Genomic DNA, 16,533 nt, shown 5'->3' with positions numbered 1-16,533 from the left:
AGAGACAGAGTGGCGATGTAAGGACACCATAATGCCACAGGGATAACGGTCCTAGCTTTTCATGTTGAATGATCTTCTTGGCAGAGGTATTATCTAATTACTTTTGTCATTGCAATGTTTAAAGAGACACAATGGGGAACTATGGACACGAGAATGCTACAGAGCTAACGTCGCTACTTTTTAATGTGAAATCATTTCCTTGGCAGAAGTATACGTCGTATTTTCTTGTCACATTTGTAATTTGACATTCTTCTAGGAGACTGAGTGGTGAACTAAGGACACGAGAATGCTACAGAGCTAACGTCGCTAATCTTTTATGTGAAATAATATCTTATTTTGTGTGCTATTATTTTTACAGATTGTTTAGATATTTGGGTCGCAGTGGGTGGAGTATATCCCAGCTACTGTGTTGTTTATATTCTCAATAAATCGAAGGACGAGAGGAAACTGAATCTAAACTCTGAAGTATCTCATGAACAATTGAGTTTAAATTAATAATAACAAAAATAATAACTTTAAATTTAAACAATTTCCCGAAGGAGACCTCCTGAGGGATCTATAAAGTTCTATCTATCCATGAAGACATTTGTAAACACGTCCGAAACATCACCTTGAACTTCTTTCCTTTAGATGTTGTCCTCTATATCTCATCCTTTTCCTCTTGACTGGCGCTTCATGAAGCATTAAGAATGCGCAGGGTAATGAAAACAACAATAATTTATGAGCGTTTAATCAATGCAATCGGGAGCATCACTGAACCGTGAACAGCCAGGTATAGTCTCCGCTTGATTTATCGCTGCGGCTCACGAGTCCAGTCCCGGCGCGAACATCAACTTTGGACTTGGATTTATTCTCGTAATACAAGTAGGGCGGAACACGCTCCTGTTGCCAAAATCGAGTCGCCTCTATTCTTTTGAGAGCAGGAAGTGGTTGCAGCTGTAATGGTCAGTAGATCAAAGTCTGACAGAGCTATTTGCACTGTTATAGTGAGTTAACAAATCACTTTCTTTCCTCCGAACAAATAGCTCCTGCTGTGTTCGGATCATTAGAATTCCGCAGAGATCCATCAGGGCACGTTTAAGTTGAGAAAGAGCTCATTTACTTTGTAATATCTGTGACTCGCCTTGTGATCTGTGGTCATTTGATTTTGGGTGTTTAACTTGTAGGAGAGAAAATGGAATCTCTATATCAGCATCAAAGTGCTTTCAGGGCAAATATGGAGAAATAAAAAAAAAAAAGAATGTTCAATTTGCGGGGTGGCGGGAGGCGAACCGGATAACATGGAACCTTTTTCCTTTATCTCTTTTGTGGTTGTTTAATTTCCCCGAGCTTTAATGTCAACACCAGGTTTGTGCTGCGAACCCCTTAATGTCACCTGCCGGTTTGTCCCCTTGGACTTGCTAAGGAGCGTCTTTAATAAACGATAAATATTCATGGAACCTCAGGAGGTCAGTGCAGAGAAACACCACCAAAAAAAAACAAACATTTTCTTTCAGCATTTTCCGAAAAAAAAAGGGGTCGTAACCTTCTTCTTGCTTTCATCACCACATCCAAGAATCTAATTTGTCTTCATCTTCTTCCATCTCCAACACTGCCTCACTGCCCAAAACCATCTGTCCTCCTTCCCGCTTTCCCTCCAATTTACTCTTTTTTTTTACTTTACTTTGGTTCTTTTCTAGTAACTGAAGACACTCAGTTAGTTCTGAACAAGTGTGTATCTTCAGCTTTTTGAGGATTTAAATAACATTTGCCGGATTAGTTCTGAGGCTGTTGAGTGCTTTGATCTTTTTATGAGCTTATAACCCTTGTGTTATCTCTGGGTCAATTTGACCCAGTGGCCTGAAAACAGATGTGTTTGAGATATATAGAGATACATATGACCTACACAAGGGATACAACAAACACATTTTTTTCAGGCCAACAGGTCACCTTGGGTTAAGAATTAAATCAAGGCGTTGCCAAAGTCTGTTTTTGAATAACTCACTTAAAACGGTGGCATCGATTTAATCCGTTTCAGGACCACAGCGGTGGACAGCTCCCACTGACTGCTAAATGGCTTGATTTTAAGGTTCTCCTAAAAGAAGACAGTTAAGAGCGTGACTGGGAAACACCTGTTTCTTATCACTCCTTCTTAGGAGTCTTCTTATGTCCTTAAGAATGATGAGGAAACCCAGTCATGGTCAGTTGCAGTGAATAAGAGGAACAGACCGAGTATATGACTGAGGCCAGAGTAAAGCTATAATCCAAGGTTTTTTTTACTTGGTGTATGTTGTTTATTTAACACTCACAACCTTTGAAAATTCTGCTTTGATATTAGTTTTGTTTTGTTTTATCTTTAGAAATCCAAGCAGTAGTTTTTTTTTGCTACACTGTACATTAGCTGCTGTGGTGGAGAAATCAAGCTACCCAATTTCTCAACTAGAGTAAGAGTAAGAATATGAAAAGTGCGATTTCTTTGGTAAATTTTAATTTCATACGCTTTTAATGTGAACTCACACTCTTACAACAGCGCCATCACCAGGTGATCATATATCTACTGTCATCAATGCAGTTTCATCTTGTGTACATCTTTGGAAATCACCAAAAAACTAATTTCATCTGGTGCGACGTTTACGTTTTTTTTTTGTAACGACGAATGGCTGTTTCCATTGAAGCCTAATCCTATAATAATATATAATCCTGTTAGGAATCGAAGAACTTTATTTGTCACGACAATATTGACAACTTTAGTCCCGTTGATCCATGATGTAAATAATTAAATGTAATAACACAATAACTATGAATGCTGCTTGTATTGGACCATTTAAAAAATGGAAATGTTTGCTCCATTATCCTTCTCGCCGCCGTGTGCTATAATTAGAGTCATTACGACGACGCTGGATGTTAATTGGTTACATAACACCCTCGTCTGTAATGTCTGTACCTAATTGTGAAGCTGTTCGAATGGCAACTGTAAATTTAACAAGGAAACATAATGGTTTCATTACATTTGTTAAACACATACTGTTAACAAAAGAAGAGATGTTTATTGTATTTAATTAGTCACAATCTTAATAAGGTAGAACACGAGTGCAAATGTGAGTAACCGGCAGATGACACAGTGTACAGCAATAGTACACAATTTAGTATCAATAATGGAGGCCAATATCTGCAAAAATAAGAGTCTCAATATCTCAAAAGTACAAAAAAGTAGTGATGATCTGATGAAGCTTCATGAAACAGTGTCATAATTTTCATAGTCCACTAGATGGCGGCCTCTGCGCTCTTTTCCTTGGTTTTGAACAACTGTTCTAATGAAACATCACATCATTTTTAAACTGATGGCGCCACCTATTGACCTCTGAACAACATGACACTGCTTCATGAAGCTTCATCAGCACGTCACTAGTAAAAAGTCCAAACTGGAAGATCCGAGAAACACGACTGCAATATCATATTTAGATTTTGATTGTTTTCGGGCGATTGTTTACAATCTATAAAAAATATAAAATATATTTTAAGAAGTAGGTTAACTAAATTTAGTTTTGAAAATTATTGTTTTACTCATGATGCTCGAATGAAAATGAAAAAAATAGTGCCAGGTAATTTATTATCAATTAAGGTTACTTTTCAAAAGCCAGATATATTATATATATATTAAATATATATTGTATTAAAAAAAAAAAAACCTTGTCAATTGTTTATTTAGTTTGTTTCCATTATTGACGATAACAATAATCATCGCGTTTATATGTTACAGTTCATAAATGAATGAGGAAAATGTATTTATTTAACTTTATTTAATTAAGGCGTAACAGACCATACTCAAGTACCGAAAGAGCCAAGATATGATATCCAATAGTCTTTGACCTTGGCTCCTGCATGGTTTGGAGTAATGCTATCTGTTGTCTATGATTGCAATTAAAAAAAAGGTGATACAGTGATGGTTATAAAAACATTCTTAACTTTTTAAGAAGGAAAAATTGATAATAGAGAAATTTAAATGATACATTACGTCATTCAGTTTTATTCTAAAGAGCTTAGGAAACACAAGACACCGGTTTCAAGAACGACAATGACGTAAATTAACATTTCTTCTTGAATAATCAGGGAGTATATATATTCACATGTGCACGACAGGTCCTGCTTCTACACTCATGCAACCACCAGCTCTGTGTGAAATTCTAAATCCACTTTAATTAAGATTTATGTTCGATCCTCGGGGCTCCCGCTTTAACGTCATCTATATTTAATACACCACCAAGAAGGAAATTAGTCATTTGCTGACTAGTGACTGACATCATCATTTATTTACAACAAAAAAAAAAATTAGAAATTAAAGCGCGGAAAAAAAAAACAGGTGACGCATAATTACGATGCGTCCAGAACCGCATGAGGATTGAGGCGCCACTAACTGTTTCTGGGTTCATCCCATCGCTGCAAAAAAATACAAATGAGTTTCTGCCTCACGATGATTTTTTTATTTATTTTTTTTATAATTGGCTATTTGAACAACACTTGGTAATTATTTGAGCTGCTAAGATGTTTGGAACCAAGCGGAGTTCTATCAGCAGGGAAAGCCAGAGGGAAGCAGACGGCGCCGCGTGGTGATTTTAAATATTTTAACGACGCCTCTGCTAATAAAAGATTGTATTCGGGCGTCAACAGGAAGTCGAGAGAAATTCCTGTTGGACAGAATTCTGCGGCGGAGAAGGAATGTTGCGAGAAAATATCAGGACAACAGGAAGAGCGTTTTGAAGAGGCAACAGTTGTATGATATATAATGTATAGACGCAGCACGATGGTGGTTAGTTCTGCAGCCGCTCAGCTGGAAGGTTTGGATCCAGCAGATGTGAGTCAGGATATCAACAAGAGTAATCAGGCCATGTTTAAAATATGATGGAAGAAAAGTTATTAAACTCTCAAATTCTCAAAATTCATTGCACCAATGGAAATATGATTAAAATATACTTTACTTAAACTTTTTTTTCTTTTTAAATAATTTGAATCCATTATTCTATCTCGTAATAAATCTCGTAATAAGTGTATAATACAACTTTTATCCTGTTATAAATGTTTTGTATACAACTTTAATCTTGTAATAAATGCATTATAAATTACTTTTATCTCATAATAAATTGTTTTATATACAACTTTAATATCATTATAAATGAATTAAATACAACTTGAATCTCTTAATAAATGTATTATATACAACTTTTATCCTGCTATAAATGTTTTGTATACAACTTGAATCTCTTAATAAATGTGATATATACAACATTAATGTCTTAAATAAACAGTATTATAAGTTAGTAAGTAAGTCTGTCTTAACATTAATCTTGTAATGAATTATAATATATGCAACTTTAATTTTTTGAATAAATGTATTATACACAACTTTTCTCTTTAATAAATGTATTATAAATGACTTTTATCTTGTAATAAATTATCATTTATGCAGTGTTTATTTTGTAATAAATGTATTATATACAGTAAGTAAGTAAGTAAGTACACCTCGTAATAAATGTAGGCACTTTACAAATGACTATTACTTACTCAATTATTATTAGATACAACTTTTATCTGTTAATAAATGCATCATATATCACTTTCACTTTGTAATAAATGTATTATATACAGTACACCTCGTAATAAATGAAGGCGCTTTACAAATGACAATTACTTACTTACTATTAAATACAACTTTCATCTCTTAAAAACGTGTTATATGACTCTCATTTTGTAATAAATGTATTATATACAGTACGCCTCGTAATTAATGTATTAAAATACAACTTTTATCTCGTAATAAATGTATTATATATGACTTTTGATTTTTAATAAATGTATTATATACAATACACCTCGCAATAAATGTATTACGTACAACATTCATCTAGTAATAAATGTATTATATACAATACACCTCGCAATAAATGTATTACATACAACATTCATCTAGTAATAAATGTATTATACATGACTTTAATCTCTTATAAAACGTATAATATGGGGCTTACATCTGTAAATAAATATACTATATAAGATTTTAATCTAGTAATAAACCTATAATGTATGATTTTAGTCTTGAAATACGATCATAAATAACGATTTTTTACCCGTACATACTAACACTTTTTTTTTAAAACAAGTCCTAACACTTTGAGCCAGTTGAACTTTTCTCTCTGATGATCAACGCACTAGTGTTCTTCAAGTCAAGCTGGCAAATGTCTCTTCAAGTCATAAAATATTTGCCAGCTTGACTTCAGTGTAGCAGAGACTTGAGAAAAGTGAGTATATACAGTACATGGCCTTCAACAGATGAGTGAGAAACGACAAGAGAGAACAAATGTTCCTGAAAAAAAACAGGAACATTTCAGAAGTAAACAGTACAACGTATTACTTCTGTACTCACGGCGCGCTGACCTTTTCTCTTAACGGAGTTTATTCAGCGGAGCGGCGCGTGTTTAGAAGTCTGCAGAGGAAGCGAGGACAGATGGCGAGGACGCGTGGAGAGGAGAGACAATGTTAATCAAATGAGGACAAAAGATGGAAAGTGAACAGCGTCGCCATTGTTTGTCTCTGTCATCACCTGACGGGCTGAGGACGAGAACAGCATCTGCTCCGAGAAAGTGGTAAATAGATGTAATTAATGTTGTTGATGTGAATCTGAAAGTTTAAAGTCTCCGCCGGCTCAGCGGGACGCGAGAAACATCAGTGGTGGAAATAGCCGACGCTCAGATGTTATTCTGGGATGGCCAGAGTTGAAGACATGTTGAAGACGTCCACGTGGGCCGGGACCGCCGACCGACTCTGTTTAAGTCTTGACTTCTGAAGCAGCCGAAGTTAAGAGGCTCAGAATTCCTCTCTCCCCAAGAATCCTGCACCAGCTGGTGGAACGCCGGGGTATTCCAGGTGAACCGAGCATCGATCACGATCTCTGTGCATCTAAGGTCTTCATGATCATCTGCACAGGTTTGATGGAAATCATATCTTCTGCTGAGAAAACAATAACAGCTCAGGTGTGTCGAGTGATTCTGGCTCATATTGATCAGAACGCTCACACCTGATCGATCATCACTTTCTTAGAGTTAAAGTCACTCGAGAGCCTAAAAGCTGATTCAGCTGCATTTATTATTTAATTCATTAAGTTGAGATTCTTGTCATGATTCTTTAAGACACTTTTGAAATAAAACCTCAGTGTATCTGTTCCAACAACTGCTTGATGATGAAGCTGTGAAATAATACATTCAAGGTCATGTCGCAGAGGCAGCAGTTGTTAAGTTGAGTCAGACTTTTCTGCTCTTTACAAACCTACAGATATATTGAGATGAAACTCCATCCATCCATCCATTCATCCATCCATCCATCCATCCATCCATCCATCCATCCATCCATCCATCCATCCATCCATCCATCCATCCATCCATCCATCCATCCATCCATCCATCCATCCATCCATCCATCCATCCATGCATCCATCCATCCATCCATCCATCCATCCATCCATCCATGTATTAATACATCATTCCATACATCCATATATCCATGTATTTATCCATCCATCTGTCCATGTATTAATACATCCATGTATTCATCCATCCATCCATGTATTAATACATCCTTCCATCCATCCATCCATGTATTAATACATCCTTTTATCCATCTATATATATATCCATGTATTAATACATCCTTCCATCCATCCATATATCCATGTATTAATACACCCATGTATTCATCCATCCATGTATTAATACATCCTTCCATCCATCCATCCATCCATGTATTAATATATCCATTTATCCATCTATATATATATCCATATATTAATACATCCTTCCATCCATCCATATATCCATGTATTAATACATCCTTCCATCCATCCATATATCCATGTATTAATACATCCTTCCATCCATCCATATATCCATGTATTAATACATCCTTGCATCCATCCATCCATGTATTAAAATATCCTTTTATCCATCTATATATATTTCCATGTATTAATACATACTTCCATCCATCCATCAATCTATGTATTCATCCATCCATCCATGTATTAATATATCCTTCCATCCATCTATATATATCAATTTATTAATACATCCTTCCATCCATCCATATATCCATGTGTTCATCCATCCATCCGTCCATGTATTTATACATCCATCCATATATCCATCCATGTATTAATACACCCTTACATCCATCCATCCATCCATCCATCCATCAATACATGTATTCATATCAGATTTTTGATTTTGAAATGTTTTGTAATATTATAATTTTGTTTAGGTAATATTTGCCCAAAGTGCAGATGTTTCTCACTAATGTATTACTAAATAATAATTGTTCTTATTCAACCAACTAATGCAGCCTTAAATTTAACAAATGTTTCAACATAATAACAAGTTTTATATATTTGTATTTCATAATTAAGGGTCATTGGTCAATAATATGTTTTTTTACCTCTTATTTCCAATAACGTCTATATTTCCTGTTCGAGGCAGAGCTGAAGAGCAAAAAGAGCAAAAGAACAAATGATGCATGAAAGCTGATAAATGACTTGTAAAGACACACATATATAAAAGAAAAACTCTTCGTTAACGAGTTAATGAGCCAAGTGACTGAGATCGCCGGCTTAGTTTGCATTTGTCGTTTGTTTTTGCAGGAATAATGACTTGATGTTGTCGAGTGTTAATTCGAGCGTTATTTGTTCCATTCACGAGATGATTCCCTTTTTCCTCTGGAGAGGCTGATCTTGAGGCGTCAGAGAAAGTGAGAGAAGCCGCCGGGGTCGCCTTCTGTAATCCTGATTGATGGAAACGAGCAGCCGGGGCCACTCCAGGTCACACCTCTGCACAATGAAGTACAGTAACATGATGGATCAGGCGTGGCCGTAACAGAACCACATCCTTTCGTTCACATTGCTCATCTGAAACCTGCGGCACATACAGACTGTTGCTGGCTGCTGGATGTGTTTTCTACTCCGGGGCAGTCAAGCAAAAAACATTGAATTCTCTTCAGGGCTCTGGAAAAAAAAGGTAAATCAATGACCCTTCAACATTGCTCACAAGCAACACCTGGATGCCCTGCTTCCACCTGGACTCCACCAAGAGCCGGGAAATGATTTAAATGGAGAGTTTAACGGCTTTGGCTGTGATTGGATGATCAACATTTTGAGATGTAAGATAAGCAGCACGGATCTCATTTGCCTCATTTAAGTGCTTCAGTTGTTTTTATTTTCGCTCATTTAAATCTTAATCAAAAATTAGGAAAATAGAAATTCAATGTGAACACAATTAAGCCGCTGACTTAACACAAACAAAGTCTGCAACTGTAGGAAGACGTTCAAGAAGAATCTATTTGAACCTATTTTCCCACCAATTTATGCTTTTTTTCTATTCTTGAAGCACATATTTATGCACCATTTAGGCATCGACACCAGTTCAAGAGCATTAGTACTGTGCAAGGAATTATCAAATAATTTCAGACCTTTATTGCATCCATCAATGTATTCAAATATGTTTTTATCCATCCATCCACCTATACATGCATCCATCCACCTATACATCCATGCATTCATTTATCTGTCCATCTAATTATCCATCCATCCATCCATCCATCCATCCATCCATCCATCCATCCATCCATCCATCCATCCATCCATCCATCCATCCATCCATCCATCCATCCATCCATCCATCCATCCATCCATCCATCCATCCATCCATCCATCCATCCATCCATCCATCCATCCATCCATCCATCCATCCATCCATCCATCCATCCATCCATCCATCCATCCATCCATCCATCCATCCATCCATCCATCCATCCATCCATCCATCCATCCATCCATCCATCCATCCATCCATCCATCCATCCATCCATCCATCCATCCATCCATCCATCCATCCATCCATCCATCAATGTATTCATATATCCTTCCATTTATCCATCCAGCTTGTTCTATTTCTTCGCAATCTATTTAATCTTCTTGTTAGTTTATTTTATGAAAATAAATACAGCATCTTAAGTCAAAGATCATTTATTTTAAAATGTTATTAATAAAGTTTAGTTTAAGTTATCTTTGAGTATTTTTTTTTCATTAAGTTTGACACATCGGGCTAAAGTTCACATTTAATGCAAACATTTTTGACTATATATTCTACCCTTCAAATATATTCTCTAAATTTTGAGTGTAGGAGCTAAATAAAACAAGTGGTGCCATTACAATTCTTGATTTGTAAATAATCCTGAACATTTATAGGGAGTGATTATCAATGAAATGCTAGCAAGTTTCACGTTGTATATGGTCCATGTCGTTTTTTTTCACTTCCTGGTAGACCCTATCTTTGAGAGCGAATTATCTCTTACCCTAGTTTAGATTTGTGTCAGAAATTGTTTGACATTTGATAGATTTTCTTCAACTGGTTAACGTCCATCCAAGTTTTAATCATGCAAGTGTCAGGGGCCTCCACGAGGTGATATTAAGTGGGGACAAGCTGGTCAGTTACGAAAAGAACAACATAAATAAACCTCTTATTAAGAAATGGAAATCATTTGAGCATAAATACTGCAATGGTGCTGTGGGCGAATAACTACAAATCCATCAAATGTTCAGACTGCAGAAAATTAAAGTGCAGTGGGAAACAAATGATCTTCAAAACATGTGTTGCATAAAATAGTGAGTGATTATGTGTTCAGACACTTTTGTTTTGTTTTTGTTGAGCGTCAAGTCCTCGAGGAGATCGCAGCAGTGCCAGGAACAGCTGTTGAGGTGGAGAGGTAGTGCCTAAAAAAATAAAAAAATTCAAATCAAATCTTTTCCACTAATGAGGCGAGATCTCTCATTTCACTCTCGTCTGGTCATCAGTATTCAGCCCAGTCTGCTTCTTCTGCCTTCTCCAGCGATGTCAAGGAATCTGAAACCCTCGCTCGGCACCGGTCAATTTCCACAAGTCGGCTCTGAACGGATGAGAACTCATGAATATCAATTAACACGGCTTTAAACAAACAGAGCGAGGCGTCAGGCGTGTCGACACATGAGGCTTAATTGTTCTGCCGAAGATTCAAAGATCCTCCCCAATCACTCCGAGCGAGTAATTGTTGCTTTGTTCATTGTAGTCGACGCGGGAATCGATACCTTGAAACCAAACAAATGCTAACAGCACTTTACAGTTAATTGACCGTCGAGTCGATACAGAGTAAGCTCTCTGTCATTCACGGACGTCAACATGGCGAACCTGCTGAAATGAATGGAACTAGGCCAGTCGGCGCGGCGGGAGCATCGTGGCGACCATTTGAATTTCAAAGTAGTTTCCAAAGACAAACACAGAAATGGCGTTAAGGAGTTCAGTTTGAACAGAAAGTGATGAAAAAAAAGAGATATCAAATTGACAAACCAACTGACATTTCGGTTACTGTCCAGACTATCATTGTCTGCCATTTTTAAAATCAATGTTATCTACGACAGCTGCTCCAAAAAAGATGCTGTATCACAAATCGAGTGTCCTGCTTTGGCCTTTCTTCCCTCTCCGCGAGGAGATATCGATGCGGGGAAGTGTTACAGCACCATCGATTGGCTCACACCGACGCGTGAATACTCCCTGATCCAATTCACCGATCTCAGACGTCACGCTCAGCAGGTTGTTTGCTCGACATGATGGAGCGGAGCTGGAGGCGCCTGCTGCTGTTTTATTATTTGGCAAAAAGAAGTGAAACGTCAAAAGGAAATATTGACATAAACAGTGACAAAATAGGAAAGAAAAAAAGTCTATCTTCGCTGTACACATGAAATAGGGATCCCAGAAAGCCGCGACGAAGCGAGGCCACCCCGTGACCAATGGGTGTTGCGAGACCTTGAAGGGATGTGGAGGATTGTGTCGTGCAAGACGCTGAACTCACAAGGAGATAAAGCCGACTGAAGGCGAGTGAATGAAAGAGAAAGTGGGTTTAAAAACATGTCTTGAGTTAAGGGGCATCTGAGGGTGAGTGGAAGCTTCTGAACTATTCACACCTAAGAAGTAAATACACAGTTCTTGCATCACTTTATTGCGAGCTCACTGGAGGTTACTTTCGAGGTGGTTTGGTTGTTGTACGCTTAAGGCGATTGACATTCTGCACAAGTTTAGGTGACGGCAACTCGTAACCTCCTTCTCATTTTCTCCCTCTCCAGATGGACCGGCTCGCACCTGAGATGTGAAGAGTGTTATGTGAGCCAAGGTGTTTTCCCACCTCGCCGGTGGTGGGGCGAGATGCTGCACTCCGTCGCCATGACAACAGAAGTACTCCTCGTCCTCGGGTTCCTGATGAGCAGCGCCGGGTGTAGTCCCATCACGACTCTGCCGGTGAGCCGCGAGCGCCTGGAAAGGGTGCTGACCCAGGCCAGGGAGGACAAGGACGAGGCGGTGGGTTTCGCCTCGCAGCGCCAGAAGCAGGACGGCGACGCCCCGGGTGGCAACAGGACGGCGGCGAACCGGGTCAGGCCCGACTCGCGGGGATCCAAAGACGGGAAGTCGCAGGAGGTCTGGACGGAGCGGAACAGCCTGAGCGAGATCGACGAGGGTCCGACGAGCGACGTCGCCCTGTCCTTGGACGCCATCGACGAATACGCGTATCCGGATTACCGCGGCAAAGGCTGCATGGACGAGAGCGGCTTCGTGTTCGCCATCGGGGACGAGTTTACGCCCGGTCCGTCCACGTGCCCTTGCCTGTGCACGGACGAGGGTCCTCTCTGCAACCAGCCGGAGTGTCCCAAAGTTCACCCGCGCTGCATCAAAGTGGACACTAGTCAGTGCTGCCCGCAGTGCAAGGAGAAAAAGAACTACTGCGAGTTCCGGGGCCAGATCTACGGCTCGCTGGAGGAGTTCACGGTGAGACCAACCACTCTTGACACGCCGAGACCTAAAAGAAGTGCTGACCCAACAGTCGACTCGAGCTCATCGCGCCGAAGCGGTCGCGTTGCCTCGCAGCTCGCCCGGTGAGCTGGCAGGCAGATTTATAATGGCGAAGGTCAGCACTTGTCTTTCGTCTCAAACAACACTAGGAAATCACCGCGGGCAGTTTCTCTCTGCGGCTTCAGCATTGTTTTCGAATTGTTGATACAAGCAGGAACAGTCGTAGTAATGGCTGAACTCTGCTTCACGTGGGTGTTTGTGAAGAGAACAAGATCGCACCACGATTACAGATGGAACACGTTTTTCTTCTCACCGTCAGCTCAGCGGGAGATGATCATGTAAAGCTTCAGTAAGAAGCAGCTCGATGTACAGTGAGCGTCTGCACCCTGTGCCGGGAACGAAGCATAGCAACAGGCAGGGTGATTGTGACTTCTGGACCATTGTACTCAGAGATGCTTCACTGCATTTTTCAAGTGCCTGCGGAGGCACGAGCTGCCGCAATCGGTGGCGGCGATGCTGGAATTAACCTTTGCTCTCCTGTTAAATCCAAAGGTGCGATGCTTTAAACCAGCAGCCGGCAAATGAAACAGGAAATTTCAGACGGAGGTGTCATTCGGCGTGTTATCAGGCCGCGATGACCGCTTCACTAAACACAGCTTTCTCTTCCACTTCACGCTCGGTGGAGAATAAGAAGATTTGCTTTTTTGATTTCTCCGTAAATATGGGTTTGATCCTGGAGAAATACTAAAATGGGATATGTAACAGGCACAAAGGAAAGACACTGAATTTTCCTTTTGAGTATTTTAGATTGTATTCATTGTTGAGGAGTTGAAATTAAGTAGAATACTGGACAAAATAATAACGACTGATGCTCAGTTGTTTTCGTCTTCATCTCTGCCAAAAATACGAACTTAAAAAAAACCAAATACCTTTATGCTACTCATCTATAACGTCCATCTTGTTTTGAAGCCTCAACATGAGTTGTTGTTATGGAAAATTTTAAATAAGTCCATATTTTTTTCACTCGTTTATAGCAGAAGTTTAAAGAATAACAAGTGATACAGACTGTAAGTACTAGTAGTAGTAAATATTGTGAGCTCTGGAAACGCTCACAATATTTACCCGGAGTACTTCCTGTCTGTATCGCGTGTTATTCTTTAAAATTCTGCAGCAAACAAGCTTCAAATATAGACTTATAAATTCAATACAAAGACGTTACAGACGAGCAGTATGGAGGTATTTGGATGTTTTCAAGAGTGTATTCTTGGGTGAAGATAAAGACGAAGATAACGGAGCTCCAGTCCCTACATTAAAATAAACAAACATTTTTGTCTATAACTCTAAAAAGGAAGGGATTACTCTGTTGATAAGCACAACCCTTAGTCGACATGAGGGTGTGTAGAAATATGTGAAATTTGAATATTGGCTGATCTGTGACTTAAAAAATCAGAACAAGCGTTCAAGGTTCCAAAGTCAATCCTTAGTCATGTATTCTCTAGTTTATTAGTATTCTAGTTTTGGCAGTACCAGGCCACCGTTGCTCATAGAAGCCCTATGAGAGGATGAAGAATGTTTCTAAGCCGAGTCATATTCCAGATCATTCATGAATGGAATCTTCGTTTCAATATGTTCAAGACTGCATGAGTTATGTTGCTCACAGAATGACAAAAACCTTGTTGATAGAATTAAATATCACGCGGATAATAAGTCACATGACCATCTTTTCCTGTTTGTCTTCGAAAAAATTTCCCAATTTTATGCTCAACCACTTTATCTTAGAGTTGAACTTCTGGTGGATAACATTCTCAGCAGGCTGGTCTTTCTCATTAATATTTTAAGTCCACAGAATTCAGGAACGATAAACCACTTCACTGCACAGTCAAACAGAAAGAACCAGGAACTCTCTAGGTTGTATTCCGGTGCAGGGTTTTTTGACCAGTTTTCTCCTCACGGAAATCATACAGAAAACAAAGCAGCAATGAATGAATAATTCATTATCAAAGTTAAAAACTTGTTTTAATACAATAAACTTTTAATAATTATGTTCATATCTACTGGCCATGAGTAAAACTTCGCCAAACTTCATACTTCGTACCATTTCGTAGTGATGGTCTGATGAAGCTTCATGAAACAGTGTCATTATTTTCAGAGTCCACTAGATGGCGGTCTCTGCACTAATTTCCTTTGTTTTGAACAACTGTTCTAATGAAACATCACATCATTTTTAAACTGATGGCGCCACCTACTGACCTTTAAACAACATGACACTGCTTCATGAAGCTTCATCAGACCATCACTACCATTTCGGTCCGGGAACTTCCTACACAAAACCCTGTAAACACAAATTACTTTTAAAAAGCTTCATGAAGCAGTGGCATTATTTTCAGACTCCACTAGATGGCGGTCTCCGCACTATTTTTGCAAAAGCAAAAAAAAAAAGCAATTGTGATTTCAGCTCATGCCGTCATCGGTTAGGAAGTGCCCGGACCGAAACAGTACCAGGTACCAAAATGATACCGACATCTGAATAAACAAACATTTATCACATCTTTCATGTTATTTTGATCCTAAGTTATGTATTTTTTGGATCAATTTGTTATCGGAGACTTTGGAGTATCGATGGGTTGATGAGGTTTCATGAAAGAGTTTCAGAATTATCAGAGGTCAGTAGGTGGCGCTCTCAGTCGGAAAATAATGTGAGAATTAGTGTTTCAGATTCAAAGATTACAGAAGAGAGAGAGTTCCATCTGATGAGGTATTATAATGTATCATGAAGCCTCAATAAACTAATGCAAAGTCTCACTCTGAACACAAACAAACAACTAAATGATAGGCAAAAATGTTTGTTCATTTTAATGTAGCGACTGGAGCTCAGTCGTCTTCATGTTTTTCCAAAAAGACAAACTTCAAAACATCCAAATACTTCTGTGCTGCTTGTCTTGCATTGAAGGTTGGAGGTTTTTCTTCACACCTTAGATGTGATTGATCTAAAAAAGTTTCAAGTTTAACCTTTTGCTTTGTTTACTTCAAATATATTGTGAGAATATGTGTTGATATCTTTGCAGTATTAGTGAGTGACACTCTTTGTCGTCCACGCCCAGGTGTCTCCGTGCGAGAAGTGCCGGTGCGAACCCAACGGCGAGGTCTTGTGCTCGGTGTCGGCCTGCCCGCAGACCGAGTGCGTGGACCCGGAGTACGAGCCGGACCAGTGCTGTCCCATCTGCAAGGGCGGTGAGTGCAGAGAAAAAGTCTGGCTTTTTACCTGTGATTACCCTGATGAAGCGCTCGCTACATTAGATCAGAGATCTGCTCAAGGGCACCTCAGCAGGCCACGGCAGAGACGGAGCTTCCATCAATCAGAAAGTGCTGCTGCACTGCAGTGTTGCCGTCTGTGCGCTTGGCGGAGCGTTTTAACTCACGTCGTTCGATTCGACTTTTCACTCAAGACGTTAAATACTCCTGTAGTCCAGGTGAGACGGCAGCTTTGAGTGAAGGAGCCGAGAAAACCCGAGCAGCTCATAGTCGATTATCTGAAGCAGCGTCCGACCGTTCCAGACAGCGTGTCCCAGATTACGTCCCCTTGTTGTCCTGGCGAGACTCTAATGCGACGCGGCGTTGTCGACAACTTTGCTTCCTTCAGCAA

General features: G+C 39.3%; 1 protein-coding gene across 1 annotated transcript in view; it reads left to right on the top strand.

The window, feature by feature from the left end:
• vwc2 (von Willebrand factor C domain containing 2) overlaps positions 1-16,533 on the top strand; it is a 49,471-nt gene that overhangs the window by 4,955 nt on the left and 27,983 nt on the right. The window contains exons 2-3 of the mRNA XM_087802817.1: positions 12,170-12,866; positions 15,992-16,121. Of these exons, the coding sequence (XP_087658943.1) occupies positions 12,249-12,866; positions 15,992-16,121 (748 nt within the window). The 5' untranslated portion in view covers positions 12,170-12,248. The remainder of the gene's footprint in view (positions 1-12,169; positions 12,867-15,991; positions 16,122-16,533) is intronic.

The sequence above is a fragment of the Callionymus lyra genome, chromosome 11, assembly GCF_982586985.1.
Source record: "Callionymus lyra chromosome 11, fCalLyr1.hap1.1, whole genome shotgun sequence".
NCBI lineage: Eukaryota > Metazoa > Chordata > Actinopteri > Syngnathiformes > Callionymidae > Callionymus > Callionymus lyra.
The sequence above is the reverse complement of the archived record's forward strand: the minus strand, read 5'-3'. Positions and strand labels throughout refer to the sequence as shown.